General features: G+C 44.6%; 1 protein-coding gene and 1 long non-coding RNA gene across 6 annotated transcripts in view; one reads left to right on the forward strand and one right to left on the reverse strand.

Moving 5' to 3' along the window:
• Positions 1–1,739: 1,739 nt before the first annotated feature.
• LOC121678476 lies at positions 1,740–4,392 on the reverse strand. Its single transcript, XR_006021241.1, has 3 exons — positions 3,888–4,392; positions 2,354–2,395; positions 1,740–2,174 (listed from the first exon to the last, which is right to left on the reverse strand). It is a non-coding gene; the product is annotated as an uncharacterized LOC121678476 (long non-coding RNA).
• A 737-nt stretch (positions 4,393–5,129) lies between these two features.
• The window catches only part of dennd1b (DENN/MADD domain containing 1B), a 95,726-nt gene continuing 78,076 nt past the window's right edge, over positions 5,130–22,779 (forward strand). The window contains exons 1-2 of one of the 5 annotated variants that reach the window (XM_042056412.1): positions 5,130–5,655; positions 6,332–6,396. In XM_042056412.1, the coding sequence (XP_041912346.1) occupies positions 5,639–5,655; positions 6,332–6,396 (82 nt within the window). In that variant the 5' untranslated portion in view covers positions 5,130–5,638. The remainder of the gene's footprint in view (positions 5,656–6,331; positions 6,397–22,779) is intronic. The other 4 variants (XM_042056413.1, XM_042056411.1, XM_042056415.1 and 1 more) reach the window with 4 other exon arrangements.

The following is a 22,779-nucleotide window of genomic DNA, read 5'->3' on the forward strand; positions in this document are numbered from 1 at the left end:
GTAAGGAGAAGAAAAAAAAAAACAGGGAAAAAAGATGCCCAAGACTGTGCCATCTCTGTAGTCTGTGGACGCAGAGGAATGAAGCAGACATGAAAGTTGGCCTATTTCATGGTCAGGGCTGCAGGAGCTGGGGAACGGGAGCCCTGAATGGCAATGCATCTACTGCGACGTGACAGACAAGTCCCTAGGCAAAACTCGCAGGGGCCCGTGGCAGGCAGGTCCAGGTACTTGATGAGTGTGACACCTTTGCCTCCCCGCTAGAAAATGTTGTTGCCGGCACGCTCCGCTGATCCGGCTCAGAATTCGCCAAAATAAATTTGCCTCTCATCCCGACTGACGACGCATCCCACCTCTCCCCCACCACCCACACACCCCTTCCTCCCTCCCTCTCCCACTCAACCATCCTCTCTCTCTTTTTCTCTCCCCCCAGCCTTCTCAAAGCTGCCCGACCCTGGTGCTGTTGAGATCATGAGTCTCCTTGTAGACGCTTGCAGGGCTTTGCTTTTGATCAGCACAGCCTCCCTGAGCCTGGGAACCCACCTGACGTGGGAGACTGGAGGCTGTGGCCGAGCTGCCAGGCAGCTGTGATGGGCTGGGCTGGGCTGCTGCTGCTGTGGCTGCTGAAGACACATTCCCCCAGACACCGTTTGCTTGCTCCTTCAGACACAGGCAAGCACACATGGAAGGGTTTTATGTTTTGGTTGGGAGAGCAGAGGGGGCCAGTTATCCAATCAATAATATATACTGTATATAAAATATTGTATATATACAAAAACACATGCATGCTGTCCCACTGTCCATTTTGTTTTAAAATCAACATTTTTTCTCTGGCTATGGATTGGAACAATGTGCTGGTGTGGTCTAATAGGGAGTTCATTTGGTCTTGAGAGATAAGCCACAAATAAATTTAGACGCAATACTTTTCCAGAAGGTTGTTGTGCAAGATGAAGATGTGTGTGTGTGTGGGGGGGGGGCAGAAAGAGCCTGTTGGTGTGTGTGGCATGTTTGTTAACAGTGACATTCAATCAGATGGTGTCAAAGTGTATCTTGCATAAGCCCTTTGCCTCTGACTATTTTAGACATGCATTAGGATGTTAGAAATGCTCCTGCTATGAAGAATTTTCTTTCCTCCAGTAGTCTGTTCTAAGCCTTCCATGCACAGTATGAGATTGTCACCAACATTCCTGCATATCAAAACAAACATGGAAAAAATACCTGATGCTAAATTCTCTTTCAGAAGGTTTATTTCCCTGTTATCCCCAGCTCCCAGTATCAACTCAAATATACATATACCCGCAATTTGAATATAAAATGAGTTATGTCCAGTTGAGGTAGCCAGTGTGAGGTGGCACATTTCTTTAATGTGAACAGAATGCCGAGTGCTTCAGGTGTAAACATGCCTGTAGGCATATGCACCATCCTTGCCAAGAGTGCAGCAAACAGGGCATTCTCGGTGATGACACAGTTACAAAGGTCAGGTTAGGGCATGTCCTCTCCATCCTCTAGGGGCCAGTAGTCTTATGGTACATGCATGGCTTTCGTTCTTAATAATTTAATAACAGCATAGGTTAATAAAGGTCAACACTCTGCTCTTTTGTGTCTCATCTTATTTTGGCTCAATTGCAATGTCAACACACTCCTACTCAATGCAAGGTCATTATCACCTGTTAGATTGGTTTTTGTGCAATCACTCCAAACGTGTAATTTGATCAACGCACAGCATTGCACTGAGCCTGAGAGACCAGCTGGATGTTTTTATTCAACATGTTTAAAATATCAAGGCAACATCGAGGCTAGGGTCGAGAGACATCAAAAGAACAAACCACCAGCCATGATAAAATATTCACGATTAAAACAAAAGGCTTGAGTTCATGCGCCTTTGCAAGAGAGGAGCTGACCAATAGCTCTGAGACTTAAATCACAATGGATAACTGTGATTCATGCTGGTTCAAGGGATGGGGGTTGCACTTGGATTCCTGGTATTTCATCACTTAAAACAAATGTGGTTAAGGAGACCAGTCCTTCAAAACAGTCCAGAATGAGTGAGAGAGAGCACAAACTACACTTGGCATACTAACTCCCGCAGTTACCTCAGAACATCGTCACACGTAAAACAACGAATTGAAATGTTTCTTCTTTGCTGGATCCTCTACGTTGACTTGGCCATATGGACACTACAAAAAAAAAACATAGCAATTTAGTGTTTCAAGTCAGAACAAGATGGTATGTGGCGGTATCAAATGTGAAATGCTGGTGTGCACCATCACATTGATTTAGGGTTAACAAAACTTACATGTCTACAGGCACTCCCACAACACTTTCCTCTCTTGAGATGAGCAAAAGCTGTGAATACCTTGTATCCTGTCGATGGGTCAATGTAAAGTCTCTTTTCAGCCTGTGAATATTCATAGATTGTACAAACAAAACACAGAAAGGAAGAAAATAAGACAAAAATATATCAGAGCCATTCTGTGATTGCAGCTATGTAGTGGGTTAACAAGAAAATTACACAAGTCAGACAACTCTCAGCCCTCTGATTCACATCAAAGAACGACTTGATTTTTCTGAAGAAAAAGGGAAAATAATGCATAAATATTTAAATAAAAAATAACTCCCACAGTCCAGCTGTTGGCTCACTCCATGTGTTTAACACACTCTGTGTGAGGGGGACTGTGAGGATAAATTGGTTGCATGATTGGCTAGCACAGTGCTGTGACCACTTACATTACCAGCAGTGACAGTGATATAAAACGGTATCCCTCCAGTGCTGTTTTTGTTATTGTTGAGTTGAAAGGAACTAAACATTTTGATTAAAATATATTTCTGTGATATACTATATTGGCCATTATTATGGTTACAAAATATTTCTAGCAATAAACTAATTGCCACAAATAATTTGTAACCATAATACTGCACTGGAGAGATGCCATGTTTTATCCCTGTCACAGCTGGCAATGTACTATTGGATAATATTGGATTCTGGTGAGCTTGTGAAGAGGCCGCTTCTTTCTTGTGATATTTAGGCTATAGCATAAACTAATGCAATATAAATGCCAAAAGAGGCTATTCATATAACAGGTTATTCCATTAGGTAATTCACCAAGCAGGTCTACTGATAAAGTCAGTAAACCTTCCTTGCTGGTGAAGCAAGCATTAGTCTGCTGGTGTTTTGCCACTTAAAAACAGTGAGAATTTCACAGAGGAAGCACCTATGCAAAGGATCCATACTTCTTTTAAAGTCGGTCTTCATTTAAGATGGTTTTGGAATAATGAGCGGAGACAATGGACCTGTGCAAAGGGTACTGTTTACAGTGCTGTGTACTCGTCTGTTTAAAAGTACAGAGGCAGTTGGCGAGCCACTCTGAAGTTTGTGGCCGTCATCTCAGTCTGCTTCAAGAGGAGGGACTGCTAGGTTCAGCTGTGACAGGCTACATTGGCAGAAAGGCCTGCGGCTCTTTGGTGACATGGTATGTCATTTCGCATGGCATCTCGTCTCACCATGGTGGCGCTGGCACTGTCTGCACAGTTTCGCCATAGTGCCGTTTCGTGGCGTCTAAAGAGGTAGGGAAATTCTCTTGACGCCACCAACGTGTCACAGGATTGTAAATAATTTTTTGGACAAGCTGAAGCAGTTGGGCATTTCACGAAGGTCTCTCAAACACGAAGAAGACATTGTGTGAAAAAGTAGACTATAGGTCGGCACGATAGTTGTAGACATCTACAAAATGAATGACAAAACAGTTTCAATAGTTCATCAATTGCCAGACCACGGTCACCATCAGACACTACCCATGTAGCTACACGATTCCATGACGGTGTAACACCACGAGGCGAATTCCTGCTTTCCTTCACCTATATTTTGGAAAATCTTTTGCCTATGTCCTTACCTCACATGCCTTCTTGTGTAGCCTGTGGATTTCTAGATCGTTGGCAGTCAGTTGTGTTTTTGCATTATCTGGGCTTTTTCCATCGGAGGGACCCGATGCTCCGATACATGAATGAGAATCAGCTCTGCTTTGAATCGAGTTACTTTTCGATATGTGCAAAACCCCAGGAGACTTGTCGCTTTTGCCAAGTTCGACTGACATCAGCGTACTGAATCTAACCATAAAAGAGCATGTAAAGTCGTGCATGGAAGAACGCAACATGCTAACGACTGACACTATACTCGCCTCTGATAGCCTAACGTTAGCATCTGAAATGTTAAACGTCCACTAAAGTAGACTATGTGAATAACGCAAACATTGCATTAAAAAACTGACATCTTCTTGGTAACACGAACCTCACGTCAGTGCTGTCGAGCATGCTACCATGAAGGACAAGCACTCGTCGATTTGGTAATCGTCGTGAGTTCTGCCTCTGTTGCGCCCCCAATGTTTTGTATTGGGCATGCAATAATAATGTGGTGGTGGTCATACAGGTGTTCAGACGACTTAACTCTGTTCTCACCTGTACTAATTTAGATTTCGCATATATTCAGTTTAATGATTTTCCTCATCCTGGTCTTTTAGACAATGTTACACTATGTGGATACTGTAAGCTAAAGCCAATAAAAACAATCGTTGCTTAGCCTATGACGATCTTTAAACGGGAAGGAACCATTAGAAATATGAAATGACAAAGTAAGGCCAGTCGAATGAGGTTTTTACTTTAGTGACTTCTACCCTACAGTTCCTCAAATAACCACCAAACCTGTGGGAGTTCTGAGAGCACGAGTTTCTTTCAACACCTCCCACTGAACCAAAACCTTGTCATAAAATTGTCCTTATCTCAAACACTGCCATACAAAATGTATGCACCCAGAGCAGTGGTTACAATAAAAAAAAAAATAATAATACACTTTCACAGAAAGAAACGGTAAGACATTTTAGAGAATCATTCATCACCACTACCTCTCAACTTCTGGCTCGCTTTTGGTGGGTAGCGATAATGCATGAGAGTATGCTGTCTTGCAGCCATTTGCAGTCTGCAACCAACTGCATGTATATTTTTGAGCACAGAGAAACACTTTCATTATTGAAACAAACAACAGTAATAATGACACTATGTAGCCCAAGACTGTTACATCACTAAAATTGTTTATGCAAAGCAAAAGTTGAATTTGTATAATCAAATAGGATAGTTTAATACAATTGTAGGCCTACAACTGCCTTCGTGCATAGGCTAGAATATCCATTGATCGATGAAAGATGGTAGGCTAAGCCTCATAACAAATAGCCCCTATCAATAATAATGTAAGTCTCCCGTGAATATACAGGTAAGAAGTAACACTTTGGCAAACCAAATAACAACATGTCGCAAACTTACAGTAACAAAAACACGCTACACTTCAGGCTATCAAAACTGAACTACCGCTGAGAACACACAGGCCCAGGTGTTGATCAAATGGCATGACGTCACGAAATCTTTGGCTACACTTCCTGGTCGGTGTTCTCTGCTGTGGATAATCGTGGAACTGAAACGGTCCAGCAGAAGCTGCAAGAACAGGGAACCTCGAGGCACGTGCTTGGACCGAGAACATGTTCATGTTAAGATACTCATTACATACCTACACATAGTTGCATCGGTACGCGAGGTTTGCTACTGTCGCTATTTTGACAGTAATCAAGCCAGCGAGAGCTGTCGCGATGGTGTAACCATGGACAGCAGAATAAAGTAAGTCAAGAGTTGTTTACATCTGAAGTAACAGTAATGCTGTGGTGGCTTGGTTTACGCAATGCAAAATTTGAGCAAACTTAGACCCGACGTTCCAGTATAAGTCTGACTGAGCTTGTTAGCCTGTTAGCTGCCACTAATGCTACAGTAGCCTACTTGCTTGGTTGATTCATTGGGCTGTCGCGCGAGCTGACCAGCTAAATTAGCAATTTAGCCAATAGCTACTGAAACCGTGCTCTTTTACCCGAATTTACATATTCCAACTGTCGCATCATAGTTAAGTAAAAGTCATGTTGCGTCTGATGTGCTCAGTGCCACATATAACACACATAATCATAAACGAACGGTCCCTGCCCGTCATGTAAATGAGCTTCATAACTGGCTAGCTAACCCTAACTAGGACAGCTGGTTTAATAACCACCATCCTCAGTGACACTCCCGAGACAGATAGCAGCTATCAAATTTGCAGCAGCTGACCAAAATAGCTCAAACATCGCTGTAGCAATGTGACAACTGCTTAACTGAGTGCCTAGTTTTGTTGGTAGATACAATGTGGCCACATTATTAACACTGCTTCTACACACTGTTGCATCCACATGTAGAAAAGTGTACCCTGAACATCCACATGCTTATGTGCTGTCACTGACTGAAAGTTTTGCTTTCATTCATTCCACAGCGAAAAACCAGACAGAACATTCGATCTAGTGTTGCAGGTGGCATGCCCTGCGTCTGAAAATGAAGGTGAGTCTAAATAAAAGTGTAGGCCTAAGTTGTAAGTTCGATTGTTTTGCATTGTGACTATTTTGGGAATTTCAACTGTAGTGTCAAATAACCACAGGTTATGAGGGTTATTGGAATAGGCCATGAAGTGACAATAATATTCACTGATCTTGTCACTAGTTTTTAATTTACACAGTTACCTTTGTCACCATCAGAAAAAGTGATGAAACTTTAACATTACATTCATATGAGTTGCGGTCACACAGCCCAATTTTGTAAAGGCGAAAGGGGTATTTTTTCTCTCATGAGTTTTCATATCCTGCTGCCATCTTAACAATCTCTTCAAAATATATCATTTGGGAAACTGTTATTTTAAAAACAGGAGCAGCCATCAAGACTTGTTACACATTTGATGGAGGAGGCTCAACAAACCATCCATTTCCCTGTGTTGGTGCAATAAATCCATTCAAGATTTCAGAAAGATGTTTCATATAAGCTCAGGTTGTTGTACAGGAAATTGATGCTGCACTGTTATTTGAAATATTACTCCTGTTGTAGCATGGGAAGCAGCAGTGTTCCCATAATCAAATATCACATGAAGGCCAATGTCATATAAAAGTAACCGCACTTTGCTCGTCTTGAGCTGTGATGTTGAAGAGGTGTTTTGTAGGTGAGCTGTTGATGCAGCTGTGCGAGATGACTATGAGCAGTTCATAAGAAAAAATGAAATGATTCCTGTCTCGGATTATCAATGTGAACTTTGAGTGGGGGAAAAAAACTACGTGCGTGGGTTCAGATCTCATATTGTCATAACCTACTTCCCTCAAGGTCTGCCAAGGGTTGGTCTCATTTCCTGACTCTTGCTCTCAGGAGCCCAACTACGTTTGAGTGCATAGTCGGCAGGCGTTGGTGGTGGGGAAGGAGGTGGAAGAAGGTGGAAGGTCAACGTGGCTGCTTACAGCACATGCGTCATTTGCCATGCTAGGAAGTCATTTAGATTTTCTGATGCAAGATAATTGTCATGTTAGTGTTTGTGAATTGAAGGCCACGGCCTCACCAGCAAAGAATTGGTTTCATATTAAACGCATGGGAAAGGCCATTTTTCCACTTCGTGACTTGGGTTACACACATTTCCTAGCCGGGTCTGTCTTCTTGTTCAATTGAACCTCTGTGGAAATTTTGCTTACCTCTGGGAGGTGATCCTGGTTTTCCTTGGATACCGCCATGACACAGGCTGGTTACGCCTGATCGGAACTGAATATCAATTAGTGTGATTTATGTTTGTGAAAAGGCCGATGGACGGTGGGAGGATATTGTTTTAGCCTGTGTTGGCTCCACTCCGGTCTCCTGTTCCCTCCATGTCACAGCACCTGGCTACACAAAATATCTCATCATTTAGTATAAAACACTTACCCATTATCCATAAACCGCTAACCCACAATTACGGTGTATACAGACCTAGCCATCAGAATGCGACAAACACGTCAAAGCACACCACACTTACTCTGAATAACATGCATAGCAATTACCATGCAGGCAGTTGTACCCTCTATGAATTTCAAACTGTAAACACTGCTTGAATGTGGTTTCAGTGATATGCCCTTGATAATGTAAATGTATGATCTAGGAGTGAAATGTTATGGTGTGTCTGAATCATTGCCAGGCTTGGTGCCTCATGACTCTGACTGTCTGTGGTAGCTATTACAGCACTCTGGAATTTTCACTTTGTCAAGGTTCCATTGTTCCATGTGTTATTTTCTCCCTCTGTAGGATGTCATTGTGTGGCACAGCCTCTTGTTGGTATCAGCCAGCCTTTCCTTTTTTGATGCATACACACAGACACACGCACTGACGCACGCACGCACAGACACACACACACACGCACAGACACACACACGCACAGACACACAACACGCGCACACACACACACACACACACACACACACACACACACACACACACACACACACAGAATTTCCTGTGGTGCACTGCAATTTCAAAATAGGCAAATAGTTGGCACCAGCAGAAAAGATGTTTGCCCCTCATGTCTGTAATTTTTTGCTGATGGATGAAGCCTTCACCACTTCCTCTCTGGGTCTGATGTTTTGTAGAGCATTCATTAACCCTGGAACCAAAACATTTGCTCCTACGGATGGAGGTGGATTTGTAGACTTGTACCGTAGTCAGTTTGTCTTGTATTATAATCTGCAGTACCCGATTTCACAACTTCTAAAAGTGACGTAATCCTATGTTTATGTTTATTCTTTATGACTCCAGGTCTAATGAATCTTGGATTACGAATTGCTCTGTTGGGATCAGTGGGGTTTGATTTGAACTTTATTGAATATATTGGTAGTTTTTTTTTTTTTGCGGCCAACCTTGCAGTAGTTCTAGCTGAGTATATAAGACCTAGTCGGTCTCTGTTGGCAGTGCAGATGGTGTGAGAGGTTGGTAGAGAGAATATCATTTCAATGTTTCCCACAGAATTGAATTCTATTTGTGGTGGTAGGTTTGCAGAATTAACTTAAATGCAACAGTTTTTAACAAATTAGCGCAGCGTGGTTATGATGCTAACCAGATTTAAGCACAATTTAGTACAACCTGGAAAATTATTGTGTGGTGGTCAATGTTGATATTGTGGTGGCCCGCCACAAATAAATAAATGTATGGGAAACACTGCATTTGATGTCTTGAGCAATGATGTTGGTGATGGAGTCCAATACTCTATAACTGAACATCTTGGATTCACCATGAATGATTCACAGATGGCACAGATGGGACATACTCCTGACTTGGCTGAAGATGTTGTAGATGCTTCCTCTACATGTTTTGGTAGTAGGTGAGTGTTGATGTGTTGTTGGCTTAGCTCCACCACACAGTCCAGAACATCTTTTCCTTTGCACAGCCACACGTACAGTAGGCTGCGCGCCATAAAAGCAGGACCACCTTTAGACTCTAAATTATTTCCACACAACCTGTCATCTACTGCATCTATTCCCGTCACCTCACTCGGAGGAGAGTGGAGCGCGGTGCAGTGCCGAAGCCGAGAGGACCTCTTATGCCGGAGCGGAGCGAAAAATAGTCATCAGATGGCGTGACTCGCAAGCCGAGAGACTTCAGCAATGCGTGGCAGGCATGACTGGCATGGCTGCATGTGCTTGGCTCCATTGAGCCATATTGATGCCTTTCCAAGCCTGTGCCAATGCCACCAGATGAGGCGGTCGGTGCCAAGGCAGTAGGTGGGGACAGATGCTACCTGTCTTCTCTGCCCTGTCTCCGCCAGATTGCTCACAGTAATAAAGTGATAGCGCTAATAGATCAGAATATCAATTTTACCGCTACACTTGCAACAGCAATTAGGGGGAAAACGGTGTTTGTCAGCGCCTTTTGTTTTTGCACTTTGATCAAGCGTGTGAGGTGAGAGCTTGCCAAAAAGCACAGGGATGAACGTGTGATTGCTGGGTGCTGGTCAGCTAATGATGCTTTGTCCATTTACGAAAGAGGGTTCATAGTTTTTGCCTTCTTCATTTTTTCCCTTCAAAAGATTCTAATTAGGAGGCTTCTTCTCAGTATGTAGCAAGGCCCTTATCCTCTGTGTCATCCTGCAGTTATTTTTCTTTGCTCTCGACCAGCCTTTCCATCCCCTCCAGTAATGGTGTGATATCCCATTGTCAGATCCCAGGGTGTTGCCAAAGTGCCAAACAAGCTTAGGCATCCATTCAGAAGCGTTAACCTCCCTCTCTCACAGACACACACACACACACACACACACACACACACACACACACACCTAAAAACAACAACTTTGTAGGTAAAGTTAAGTGCTTGCATTTACATGAATGCAGTGCTTTTTTTTTTTTACTCTGACCTTCAACTGTTGTTACATGGCTGTAAGAGGTCTGATTGGCTCGCAGCTGTGTCTCGGGGTCAGAACTGGCTAACACTATGAAGGGAGTCCGCTGTCAGACCACCAGATGCCATGGCGACTTAGAAATGGTGTTGATTGGTCAGTAGTGATGTGCCAGCTCTATATTGAAGCCAGGGCTGGAGGGCTTATTGCCTGTTGTTTTTGAATAGACTTGGTCACCATTAAACAAAACTGAAGCCCATTGTAATCACTAATTACTGACTCCTAACATGGTCTCAAGTTTTATTTTGCTAATTGGACAGGCTATGTATAGTAGCCTAGATATTGCAAAGTGAAAGAGATGTGAATTGGTCCTCTTTTGTCATTGTAGTAATCCAAGTATTTTGTAGCCTCCACCAATAGGCAGTGGAAATTCCAGTTAAGAAAATTCAATTTCACACCTGTCATGTTTAGACAATTTGTCCCCTGTATTCAGTTATTCTTTTCATACACCTTTTAATATCAGTTATGATATAAAAGATATATAAGACACATAAGGAAGACAAAAGCAGTAAGCAGCACAAGGATCCAGAACAGATGGGCGATACACAACATTTCTTTATCGGAAGAAGTAGCATGTCTTTTGCTGCAGAGATGAGGTAATCCAGGTGTTGTTCTTTGACATTGTCCTCCATCCTACCCCACCTTTTGAAGGTTTTAGAATATCTTACTAGCATAGATTTTAAAACACATATTTAAGTTTCTATAACACACAATGCTCTGGCCGTTAAATAGCCTTAGTTGCGGAAATGGCCTTAAATTGAATAAACAAGCAAACAATCCTCCATCCTACATGTTTCTTAGTTAGCAGGGATAAGCAATACAGTTAACAGTGCATGTTCATGAATTCCTTACTCCAGTGATGCATGAACTGTTTACCCTACTTGCATCACTGCTAGTTCCTCTTGGTATCGTCAGTCTGTAGCCCAAATTACAGTGAGTACGCCACCTCGAGACCATGCACAGTGGTAGGCATGTTTTGCCGGCAAGTTAGGTAAGTTGCTAAATTTAATGCTGTCTTGAGGCGGTTGTGTGATGTTTTTGTCATGTGTTTTGTGTGACCGTTCTTGATTGGAAACAATTTAAGTACTCTGGGACAATGGAAATAACAGCAAACCAATCCAGCAACAGGCAGTGTTTCTGCATTTGTTGTGGTATCAGTTGGCTTTTTCAGCAATGGCACCTGTTAAGCCACAATCTACTGCCAGCGCTGAATGGCAGCAAGGCTCACAGTTTGTGTGTGTGTGTTCAGTCAAGATGTGTAGGATTGTGGAGAAACGCTTGGATTAATGTAATTGTTTTTTGTTTACTCAAGGATTCTCTCCTCACTCTCTCACTCTCTCTCTCTCTCTCTCTCTCTCTCTCTCTCTCTCTCTCTCTCTCTCTCTCTCTCTCTCACTCTATCATATCTGTGGCAGCAGACATGCTGATTGCAGTGTGAGTGCTGCTGCAAGTGGTTGGCTCAGCTCCGCCTGTTCTGATGTGGTACAGGAAAACCATGCCTGTGTGGTTCAGAAGTTGGTGGGTTCGGTGCTAGAAGGCCTGTATCATTGTGATGCTCCAGTGGTTTAGTCAGGAGAGCACGGAAAGTCATCCAGGCACAGGCGTCATCCGGCTAATTTTAGATTTCTCTTTGCATTGCTGAAAAGAGGGAGCTTGATCAATAATTAAAGCCCCATGAATTAAAAGTCAGAGATTCATGGCTGCCTGCTTTTCTCATGCACTCATCTCCTATCCTTTTCATCCAGTGCGGCAGACAGTGCCTTATTTGCAGTTTTTAAAGGAAAATGCTCAAAAATGATTATACTCAGTAACTTTTTCCCCTCCGATTTTAGGAAAGTCAGCACTCAGACAGTGCTGAGCTTTGGTAAGATTCTTTGCTGTGGCGGTTTAGTAAAGATAGTTGGAGCCACTGTAAGGACATTCCACAGAACAGAGCCCTCTCGGACATTTATGTAGTTGTATAATAATTGATATTTCATACTGTCAGCTAAAAGCCAAAGGCTATATTGGTTAACCATTGTAATTGTGTGTAATTGTGAGACACGCGCTGTACAGTAAAGCTTTTTTTTTATACACAGTTTCACCCCATGTGTAAAAACGTCTTAGCGGCTGTTTGCAAGACATCAGTCTTGATGCATTACTTGATGCTCATCAGAACATCATTGTTCTTCCACAGTGTTGCAGTATCTCATATTTAGCTGCCACTACGGCAACTAGGCTTTAATTACTAGAACAGATCGTTTCAGTCGTGTTGGTGTTCAGAATGGGTTATCCTTGCAATATTGTGCAAACGCTGACTTTTGAAAATATATTCACACTCAAAATATGCAATATTTATACACCCTGGCATTGGATTTGGAATGTTGCTGTATTTGTAGGCTGCTGCAGTGAGTCCTCCTAAAACCTACCGAGGAGAGACTCCCCTAGGCCCTGTGTGTGTGTGTCAGAGGAGTGTAATTAAGGACAGGGTCACGCCAGCCTGCGGGCTATGGAAGCTCTGTGTCCCCCATATCAGACACGTTTGGCCATCCCCATCACCACACTTTCCCACTCATGGGATACCGAATGTAAGGCTCCACGGTTTCCCTGCTCTGAAAATCAAAACATATTTGTGTGTGCCTGTGCGTGCGTGCGTGCGTGCGTGCGTGCGTGTGTGTGTGTGTGTGTCTGTGTCTGTGTAGGTCCATCTGCGTGTCCCATCGGATGGCGGAAGTGGATTTTCACATGTCCGTCAGTTAGGCGCCAGAAGAGTTGGGCCGCTGGGTCTTTCCCGACTTTCATAAATATGAATCGCTCTGGAGAGCTCTGTGAATGATATCCTGGCGATTTCTTTTATTGTTAATCATTACATTTTAGGTCTTGAGTATTGAGTGCCCTTTTCTGGATGTAGCCCATATGCCACATCCCAATGTAGGTCAGACGCAGTGGATGCCGTGCTTGCCTTTCTTCCCTTCATATTTTGTGTTTGGCAAGGCCTTTTCATTTTGTCATGGTTTGTCATGTGACTCATTCATGAGTGCTTTGTTACACGTGTACTGTGTTTCTCAGCATCAGCAGAGCATGTCACATCCTTCAGTGCTGTGTTGCTGCAAGGAGGATTTGGAGGAAGTGCATGAGCATAAAAATATTTTTTGCCCATCAGATCACCACTGTCTGCTCATTTGTGATTCTAAGGTTTTGGCTGATCAGTCTCTAAAATGGCCTGGGCCTGATGTGTCCTCATACACCTGGTTATGTATTATTGTTTATGATCTTACAATTTAAGTACTTAGTCCCAACTGCAAAGATTTATTGGCAATAACAGTAGTAGGCATACTACTGGTAATGTGATGACTGCACTTGACCTTCAACTTGGCTTCTGTCAGCATATTTGGTCTACATGTTATTTAGGAAACACTTGTCTCATGTCTGAGAGCATTCCCATACCTCACCAATAGGGTTGTGCCATGTTTGTTTGGTAAACATAAAGGACCAGAAGCCTGTATTTAGCAACGTAGGAATTGGCATGCGCTACAACCGTCTGGTTGTTTGATACGTGGCTCCCAGGTTCTCTGGGTGGAGCCGATTCCCTGCAGTCTGCATGGTGGTTTAGTTTAGCTGCTACTGCCACCACCTCTAAGCCGGATTAACACCGGACGGTTATGAATCGTCATGTCTTTGAATGGCTAATTGAGTTTTTTTCGCATCAGCAGCACCTAGTGTGTGTTTATTCTGTCTTCTGGTTGTGTGTGTGTGTGTGTATGTGTGAAGCAGATGGCTAGAGCATATGGTTTGAAACTTGTCATTACCTGCTGCAGCCTCTATCCAGCTTTTCTCTCCACTGCCACCCAAACAGGACCCCCCCCCCCCCCCCCCCCCAAAAAAAAAAAACACTTACACACACCAACAATCTCTCTCTTTTTTTACAGATGAAGGGACTTTTCCTTATATGAAGTGAAGATATCTGTTTTACTTGAAGGCATGGGTGGGGGACTAAATATGGAAGCCTCCTACTTCCACAATTTTTTTTCATTATCTTTGGGTCAGATTGTATCACCAGGTGAGGCGATGCTATTTTCGCTCTTGGAAATGTTGCTCACCGTCTCTCTCCCTCTCTCTCCCTCACCCCCCATTCCTCTTTCTCTACCTTTTCCTCCTGTCTCCCTGTCTCGTCGGAGAACAGCCGGCCCTGGTTATTGGGTTTCGCGTGAGGCAAATTGCTCTCTCCCCGATGCAGGCAGCTTGACGAGTGGTGCACGGCGTGACAGACCGCGCAAACGCTAACATGCCGAGCGCTACGCTGAGACTGTCACGTCGCTGGCACCCATATGCCGCGCCGTTCACTCACGAAGCTGTGAAATTGGGTCGCACCCCGGACTCGCTCCAAGTAGGCGTGGCGCTCTTCTCCCCGTCTCCCGCTCCCCCCTCTGTCTTTCTGAGCCCCCCCCCCCCCCCTGCTCCCCCCTCCTCCCCTACCCCCATGACACCTTCAGGAGCAAGAGAGTTTGATGTACAATGCACAGCGGATAAGGATGGGGCTCAGGAATTGGAATGCCGTGTCTGTGGTTGGCAGGGTTCTGGTTTGACTGGTTGGTGTCATGCTTTGTGGGGCTAGAAGACGGACCCCCCTCAGAGGTCCTGAGGTGAAGGGAGGGTAAATCCATTGTTTCAGGTTCATGATTTGTCAGCAGATGCAGAGATATGGGGGTGGAGCATAAATGATCGCTAATGCATGTAGTTATCTGCCATAATAGAATGAGAGTGGAATGGAATGTGGAAGTATACAGCAGCTATGAGTTTTGAATACCTCTATTTATATCGTGAAGTAGTGTCCCACATTTTTGCTGGACTGATGGAGCTTATGAACATGGTTCATAGAAATCCGGTTACCTAGCAGCTCAGCAATATTGAAGTTTGCTTTTTAAGCACATCTGGTATTGTAGTTGTAGCAGATTTAATAAAACCCTGCATAATATGAAACGGCTGTATACATGTTTGATTCACCAAGTGGAGTTAAAGTGGTGAGTTAGCAGATTATACAAAAAAGGAAAAAAGTGACTTTGGTGACATAATAACACAGAGGCCTAGTGTCACTGCAGATTCAGAATAAAAGAAAACATAGGGCTACCACTAGATTCATCTACATTAGGTTTGGGAAAATAAAAATGGTTAGAAACAGCAGAAAGGGTAGACTGTGTCTTTTGAATGTTTCTAAAAATCAACTTAATAAGTGAGGGATGATGCCTCACTTTGGAGCATCATATGAGCTCGGTGAGCCAAATAAGTCAGACAATCAAATGATTCTGGAATGCACAAGGGAGGCAGTGGGTGTAGGCATGTATGCTTGTTTGTTACTCCAAACATCAGGCAGTCTAGTCTTTTACTCAGACTTTTTTAGAAGTAAATAATATTTTCATCAATTTATTTAGCTCAGACTGACACCTTATTCAGATAGACCATAATCACCACTGTTTAATACATTCATCATCACTTGTTTTGAAGTCATTTGCATTCTTCTGAATTGGACATTCAGTACCTTTTAATATAAGATGGAAACGTGATCATTTTACAGCTTCCCTTCCACAAGTACAGATACACACACTCATACCTAAAGCGTCTGAGTGGGCAGCACGCTACCTGTTAAGTACCATATCATTGCAAACTCGTTTCTCTTTTTGAGGGTCCTTGCTTGGCAAATTAGCATGAAATGTAATGCCATTGCAGCATGCAATTGGAGAGAAGTACTTTTTTTAAAAAAGGACCCTGAGTGTGTTCTCTTTCTGCGCAAGCCTGAGAGATGCCTGCTAATCTGCTTACCCCCTGTAATTGTGAACATGGGGGGGGGGGTTGGGGTTGGAGCCCCCAGCAGCTCGAGGAAATCTACTGATCCAGAAGTAAAGTGATGACCACTGTTATTCCTCTTTTTCATGCTTCTGGCTCCAAAATACGCCCCCCCTCCCTTCCCCCCCCCCCCCCCCCCCACCCCCCCTTTCCACCATCAGTGGGAAAAAGAGAAGGAAAGAACAAGGAGAAGGGGGAAGAAAAAACCCCAAAACAAAACAAAAAACGAAATGCGCCCGCTCCACTCCTTGCTCTGACAATAGACATCTTTTTGCCATATGTTCGCTTGACATCTTCATCAGGTTCACAGCAGGTTACCTTAGTTAACTTTCACTCCACTGCCTGATGGGATTTTCTCCTGTTATTTTTTTTTTCCCCTCCGTCCGTCCGTCCTTTCTTTCTTTCTTTCACTCACACTTTGCCTTTCTTCTTCTGCTCCTGACTAGCTGGCTCTCAAAGTCTAAACCAGCGTAAAAAACAAAACAGAGCGAGCAAAGACGAAAAAAGAGGAGAGAAAAAGGAAAAAAAGCAAGGCCCTTCCAGCACGCCGCTCACAATGGCCGCCATTGTGGCTCTAAAGCAGTGGCAGCTTCCTCTTACCGGCTAGCCCTTTAGGTCCGTGCCGACCGGCTGGCCACAAAGACAATGCCTTTGTTCCCCGGGCTTAAGAAGGGGGGTAATCCAGACCTCTCCACCCTGTGAAATAAGTCTTTTGTAGATAATGGAAAGAAAGGGGCAGAAAAAGAGAGTTTGAGAGAAGCAAGACAGAGAAGAGGAGTGGAGAAAAACATGCTAGAAGAGGCTCGAGGGCTACAGTTTAACCTATGCCCGTTGGAAGAGTGGAGCAAGAGAGGGGGGGGGGGGGTGAAGGAGGGATGTGGAGGGGATGAGGCTCTGAGTGCTTTACTACAGCCCTGTGTACCCTCTAAACTTAAACTCCTTCTTTTGGCCAACTGGCTATTTTTAGTCATGCTGTCCATTTACCAGTTCAACCTCAACACTCCTTCTCATATTAGTCATGTTGTCGAAGGTGACCGTTGTGCGAGAAGCCTTCTCTGTTGGCTAAGGGTGTGTGTTTGCGGTCAGAGCTCTGGAGATGAGATCACCAGTGTGCTCCCAACACGTCTCCCTCCATTGTGCTCTCCACCCTCCTCTCTTGCCTGCCTCTCTCCTCTCGGCCCCTCTCCCTACTCCCGTGCTGGGGCAGAGCGAGGGCGAGGCGAGGCATGGCATGGCATCAGCTGTGAGAGCAGGTCTGCTCCCTCCACCCCCTCACCTATTAACTCCTCTCTCCCATCCCCTCCCCTGCTGCCCCACATATCAAAGCACCGGCTATCGACTTTTAAAGACAGGCATTCCCGGGGATGCCAAAGTATCGATCGCTGACTGACCTGCGCTGCTGGCACTGAGTGGGAGAGATTTTGAGAGAGAGAGAGAGAGAGAGAGAGAGACTCTGTGTTTGTGTGTGAGGGAGAGAGAGAGAGAGAGACTCTGTGTTTGTGTGAGAGAGAGAGAGAGAGAGAGAGAGAGAGAGACTCTGTGTTTGTGTGTGAGGGAGAGAGAGAGAGAGACTCTGTGTTTGTGTGAGAGAGAGATCCTCTGTGTGTGTGTGTGTGTGAGGGAGAGAGAGAGATCCTCTGTGTGTGTGTGTGTGTGTGTGTGTGTGTGAGGGAGAGATCCTCTGTGTGTGTGTGTGTGTGTGAGGGAGAGATCCTCTGTGTGTGTGTGAGGGAGAGATCCTCTGTGTGTGTGTGCGCTCTTGGGCGTGTTGCCGAAGCTCTGCGGTTCCCTGTCGAAGGGTCAGCCACGCTTGAAGCCCAGGGGGCGGGATCAATGGGCTCTCCTGAGGTAGCCTGTCACGTCCGCATCTCCGAAGGAGAGAGATGGAGAGGGGGAGAGAAAAATGGTGTGAGAAAGGGAAGTGGAGGCCTAGATAGGGAGACAAATGGAGAGAGAGAGAGAGAGAGAGGAAAAGAGGTTGAGAGACGGGAGACGGAGAGAGAGAGCGAAGGACACCGAGGACAGACTAGAGTGGTCGCAACACGCCGCCTCCATCAGTCCGCACCGCCTGGCTGCATCAAGAGGTGATTTCAATTCAATTCTCACCCATTAGCCATGTTTGCTGGCTGCATATTAGCCAGCCTGTCAGGCCACTGCTACTGGACGCCCCGGGCCTGGCTCTGCACACTCCTCCCACGGGAGTCCCGGGGATGGGAGGCCATGCAGTAATCTCCAGCCTGCGTCGACACATGCCCTGATGATGTTTTTGTTGTCTGTGTTAGGGCTGTCAGCCACTCCGAAACCCCAGGGTGAGAGGAGTGTTTTGTGGTGAGTGACAGGTGGTGTGTAGGGCACATACTCTGGAAGGATATGGATGGATGTAAATGAAGTATGTGATAACATATAGACCCTTTCATCAATAAAAACAAAAACAATGCTTGAACGTTCTATTTGGGCCCCAATCTACTTCCTCTACATTAAGATAACATATGGAATGTTAAAAAGGAAGCCTTGTGGGGCCAACTATGATGCTGATAATGGAACTCTCTTGAAAGGGTCCATAGCCTAACGACATGGAACACAGTAAGAAGAGTTTCTGTTGGCTTGTCCTGTTGTGCCTAATGGTTCTTCAAGTGTTTTTCAGGCTGGTCCATGTCATGTCATTGCCACGTGTCTTTGCAGGAAATGGTGTATAGCAATAGCTGTGTTTGTCACTACTGAACGGCAAGAGTGACATCTGTCTCAGTTTTCAAAAGGGGAAAAAAATGATTTGTGAGAGCTGGTGAATTTAATATCTCTATGTGTGCGTGTGTGAGATCTTTGGGGGCCTCACAGTCCTGCTGGGAACAAGAGTGGGGCTTAGAGTGTGGACTCAGAAATATGGTTGAGAAATATGGCAGAGGATGTGTGTGTGTGTGTGTGTGTGTGTGTGTGTGTGTGTGTGTGTGTGTGTGTGTGTGAGAGAGAGTGTGTAGAGAAAGACACAGAGATGAAGGGAGAAGAGGCAAGAGACAGACGGAGAGAGGGAGACAGGGAGATTGAAAGAGAACATGAGGGAGTGTGTGAGACCGAGAGAAAAGGACACAGAGAAAAGCGAGGGATGGACAGAAAGAGAGAGAGGGGGAAAGAGTGAGAGAGAGAGAAAGAGGGGCGATGGGGGGATTAGGCAGCCGCAGGTCTGTCACGGTGACATTTCTCTCCCTCGGCGCAGCAGCAGCAGGGGTGGGGTTCACCCTCATAACCTTCAAACTTTCAGTCCTTAACCCATTAATCCCCTTTGTGTCTACTGCGGCGCGCAAACGCACACACAATATGGCAGGTCGTGTGTGTGTGTGTGTGTGTGTGTGTGTGTGTGTGTGTGTGTGTGTGTGTGTCTTTGTCCTACTGTGTATTTTTGTGGTTTAATGTTTGTCTCAGCATCCATGTTTGTGTGTCTGTCAGTTTCTCTACCCTTGTGTGTGTGTGTGTGTGTGTGTGTGTGTGTGTGTGTGTGTGTGTGCGTGCATGCAGACGTAGGGACAACAGCTCGGCCCCTGACAGCCTCCGAGCTTTGTGATGCAGACACACCAAAAGGCCCCGAGCTCAACCTGGGCCTCTCTGAGCCTCTTCCTGAGCACAACCTGCTCTCCCCTTGCCTCCACAGGAATCCTAATGACGGCCTGGAAAAAGACTGAAACCATTATTACTACTGATTGATTTGTATACAACACAGGGCCATAAGGTTAACTGTCTTACTTGAGAGAATTGAAGACAAAAATGACAGTCTCATTATCAAAATGAAGCATTTTATACAGGGGTTTTAACTAATAGGCTTTTGTCGTTTTCTGCTCCATAATAAAATTGGTGTCTTTTTTTCTGTAGTATTCAGGGGGAATTTGCTTGCATATTCCTGTTTCTGTAAGACAACGAATAGCCATCAACAGATGACTGATGGTGACAGGGAAGATATTTTGTGTTCAGTTGACCCCCCCCCCCCCCCCCCCCACCCCCCCCCCTTCTCAGTTTCCTCTCTGAAGTCAGAATGAATTCAGATGAAAATACTTTTCAAATCTGGTCTCAGCCAGTTTGTTTCTCTGTCCCTTGTTCTCTGTCCTGCTATGCGAGCATAGTTCGTTTTCCAACAGGAATCATATGAGCCAATTTGGAGCCACTATCCATATGGTTGGTTTACTTGCAGTATATGGCTTGGAGATGACAGACCACTACCATGCCCAGTGTTAGGCTGGGTTTGTATGTTTTTGACTGTGCAAGACCATCCAGGAAACACAATTTCATTGGTCTTTGGAGTTGATTGGGCTTGGCTCTCCTATTGGCTATTTATACTGACCATATGGAATGTTAAGACCTTGTGAATCAGAATGAGATTTCCATAGAGATGGTAAAGGTGTTTTTGCTCTCTCTCTCTCTCTCTCTCTCTCTCTCTCTCTCTCTCTCTCTCTCTCTCTCTCTCCTCTCTCTCTCTCTCTCTCTCTCTCTCTCTCTGTGTGAGGACCAGCCTTGACCAACTGGTATCCACAAAACCTGTGGTATACATGAGGTGCCCCTGTCTATACATAATTCAGGCTACCTAACACTCCACCCCCCACCTCCTCTATCTCTCTCTCTCTCTCTTTTTCTTTCTCTCTGTTGTCCCACCCCTCTCTATCTCTCCCCCCTGGCAGCAGTTCTCATGCTCTCACCCATAAAATCAGCATAAAATTGACCTAACTCTGACAGATCAGATGGGGAGGGATTGGGCATATAATCCCAGTGGAGAGGAAAAACTGGAGTCTTGGTAGGAACGAAGATGGAACATTGTTTAAGACAGAGGCCGTGAAAATCTTGGGAATGGGATTATGTAATGCCCTTTTTGATTTTGTCCATTTTTTCGTTTCTCCCCACCCAAAGTTTATGTGCCCCTAACCTCCAGACTCACGGAGAGATGCGTGTGTGTGTGTGTGTGTGTGTGTGTGGGGATAGGCCTCCTCTTGTGCCTTTCTCTTTGCCTGGACAAGCAATTAGAGGTAGAGAGAAGGGGAAGAGGGGAAAGAGAGGGAATGAGAGAGTAAGAGGGGACGAGAGATTTGATGCATTCAGACAGTCTCAGCATGTTTGGTGTTTTCCGACACTAGGCCAGCGCTAAGCTGTTTGAGGTCACCACAGCGGCGCTGATGAATTTAGATCATGTTTAGCCTCTCAGAGCACCACGGAGAGAGAGGGAAAGAGATGGAGAGAGGGAGAGGGAGAGAGAGAGAGGGAGAGGGAGAATGGATGACGACGCTTGAGAAGAAACGGAGAAGCAAAAGAGTGGAGACACAAATGGTTTCCCACAGATGGAGCAATGATCTGCAATGCCCTGTTTACAAAGGTTGCAAGTGTAGGGAGTAAAAAGACTCGGGTCACAGGTCTTGTTTTTGTTGGAAATAAAAGATGAATATATTAGGAACATACGCTCCCTAAACAAAAGCAACTGGACTTAATTAGAGGGCCAACCAATGGACCCTTTCAAGAGAAAGTCTATGCTTTTGTTATAGTGAGTATGTTGGCTTATAGATTACACTATTATAAATGGTATACTTTCTCATACAGTATGCTTATGCATTGTATACCAGGACTCTGACATAGTTTTGTAATATTCCCATCTGTATCTATACTGTACCACTGTCTGTATAGGCATTTGGGTATACACTAGACTGGGGACTACTGTTTACTTTCACCTCCTAAGCCATTGAATGCCATTTTCATGAGTAATAGGCCTACACTATTGTTGCTGTTTGTGGATTTTGATGTGTTCATGTTTTCAGGTGTTTATAGTGTAGAGTTATAGGCTGTTTGGCTGAGTTTGGTTGTGTTGTCCAATAACTGCTTTGGAATCAGCTTGACCCCTTGCACAATGTCTGTTGGAAAACCTTGTGTGTGTGTGTGTGTACATGTGTGTGTTGTCTGTCAGTTTGTCTGTCAAGTCTGCAAGAGCTAGTGTTTGTGTGTGTGGGTGGGTGTAAAAGTGGTCTATAATTGCCTGTGTCGGCAGCTAGCCCACAATTTCCTCTGTCTAACATTCACCTAGGGTTTGTGTGTGTGTGATGAAGGAAAGAAATTAGATAACATATATGATTGGTGAATAAAAAATAGTTTCCAAAGCGATCCAAACGGTGTGATGTGTATAGCTATTTCGGCACTCTCATCCAGCTTGTGCACTGTTTGTCTGCATGTTTATGTCTAAACTGGGGGTTGTACTGAGCACATTCTGCACGTGAGTCACCTTCCAAATTTGCTCTCACTTTCAGCAGTAATACAGTTCTGAAAAACAGACTAAGTGCATTTTGTTCTTTTCCTTTGTCTTTGTCTGACAAAATGGCAGAGGACAGGGATGGTATTCCATATCTTTTTGTCTCAAGCACAATTTAATAGCCCTATTCCACAGCAGCATACGTTCCACACAGACACACAGACAACATGACTGGATCAGAATTCTACTCTTTATGACATGCATATTTTAAAAAAAATTCCCATTTTTCATTATCATAAGAGCCCGTCCCTCCTTTTGCATAACGACAAGCTGCCGAGCCGATGGCAGCCAAGACGTTACGCATCCCTTCAATCACCCTCCATCAATTAAAGCCCTGCATCCGGCTGGTGATGGGAGGAGAATAACACTGTGCATGTACGCATACGCATAGCCATTTGCATATGCA

This window comes from Alosa sapidissima, chromosome 12 (genome assembly GCF_018492685.1).
Source record: "Alosa sapidissima isolate fAloSap1 chromosome 12, fAloSap1.pri, whole genome shotgun sequence".
Classification (NCBI taxonomy): Eukaryota; Metazoa; Chordata; class Actinopteri; order Clupeiformes; family Clupeidae; genus Alosa; species Alosa sapidissima.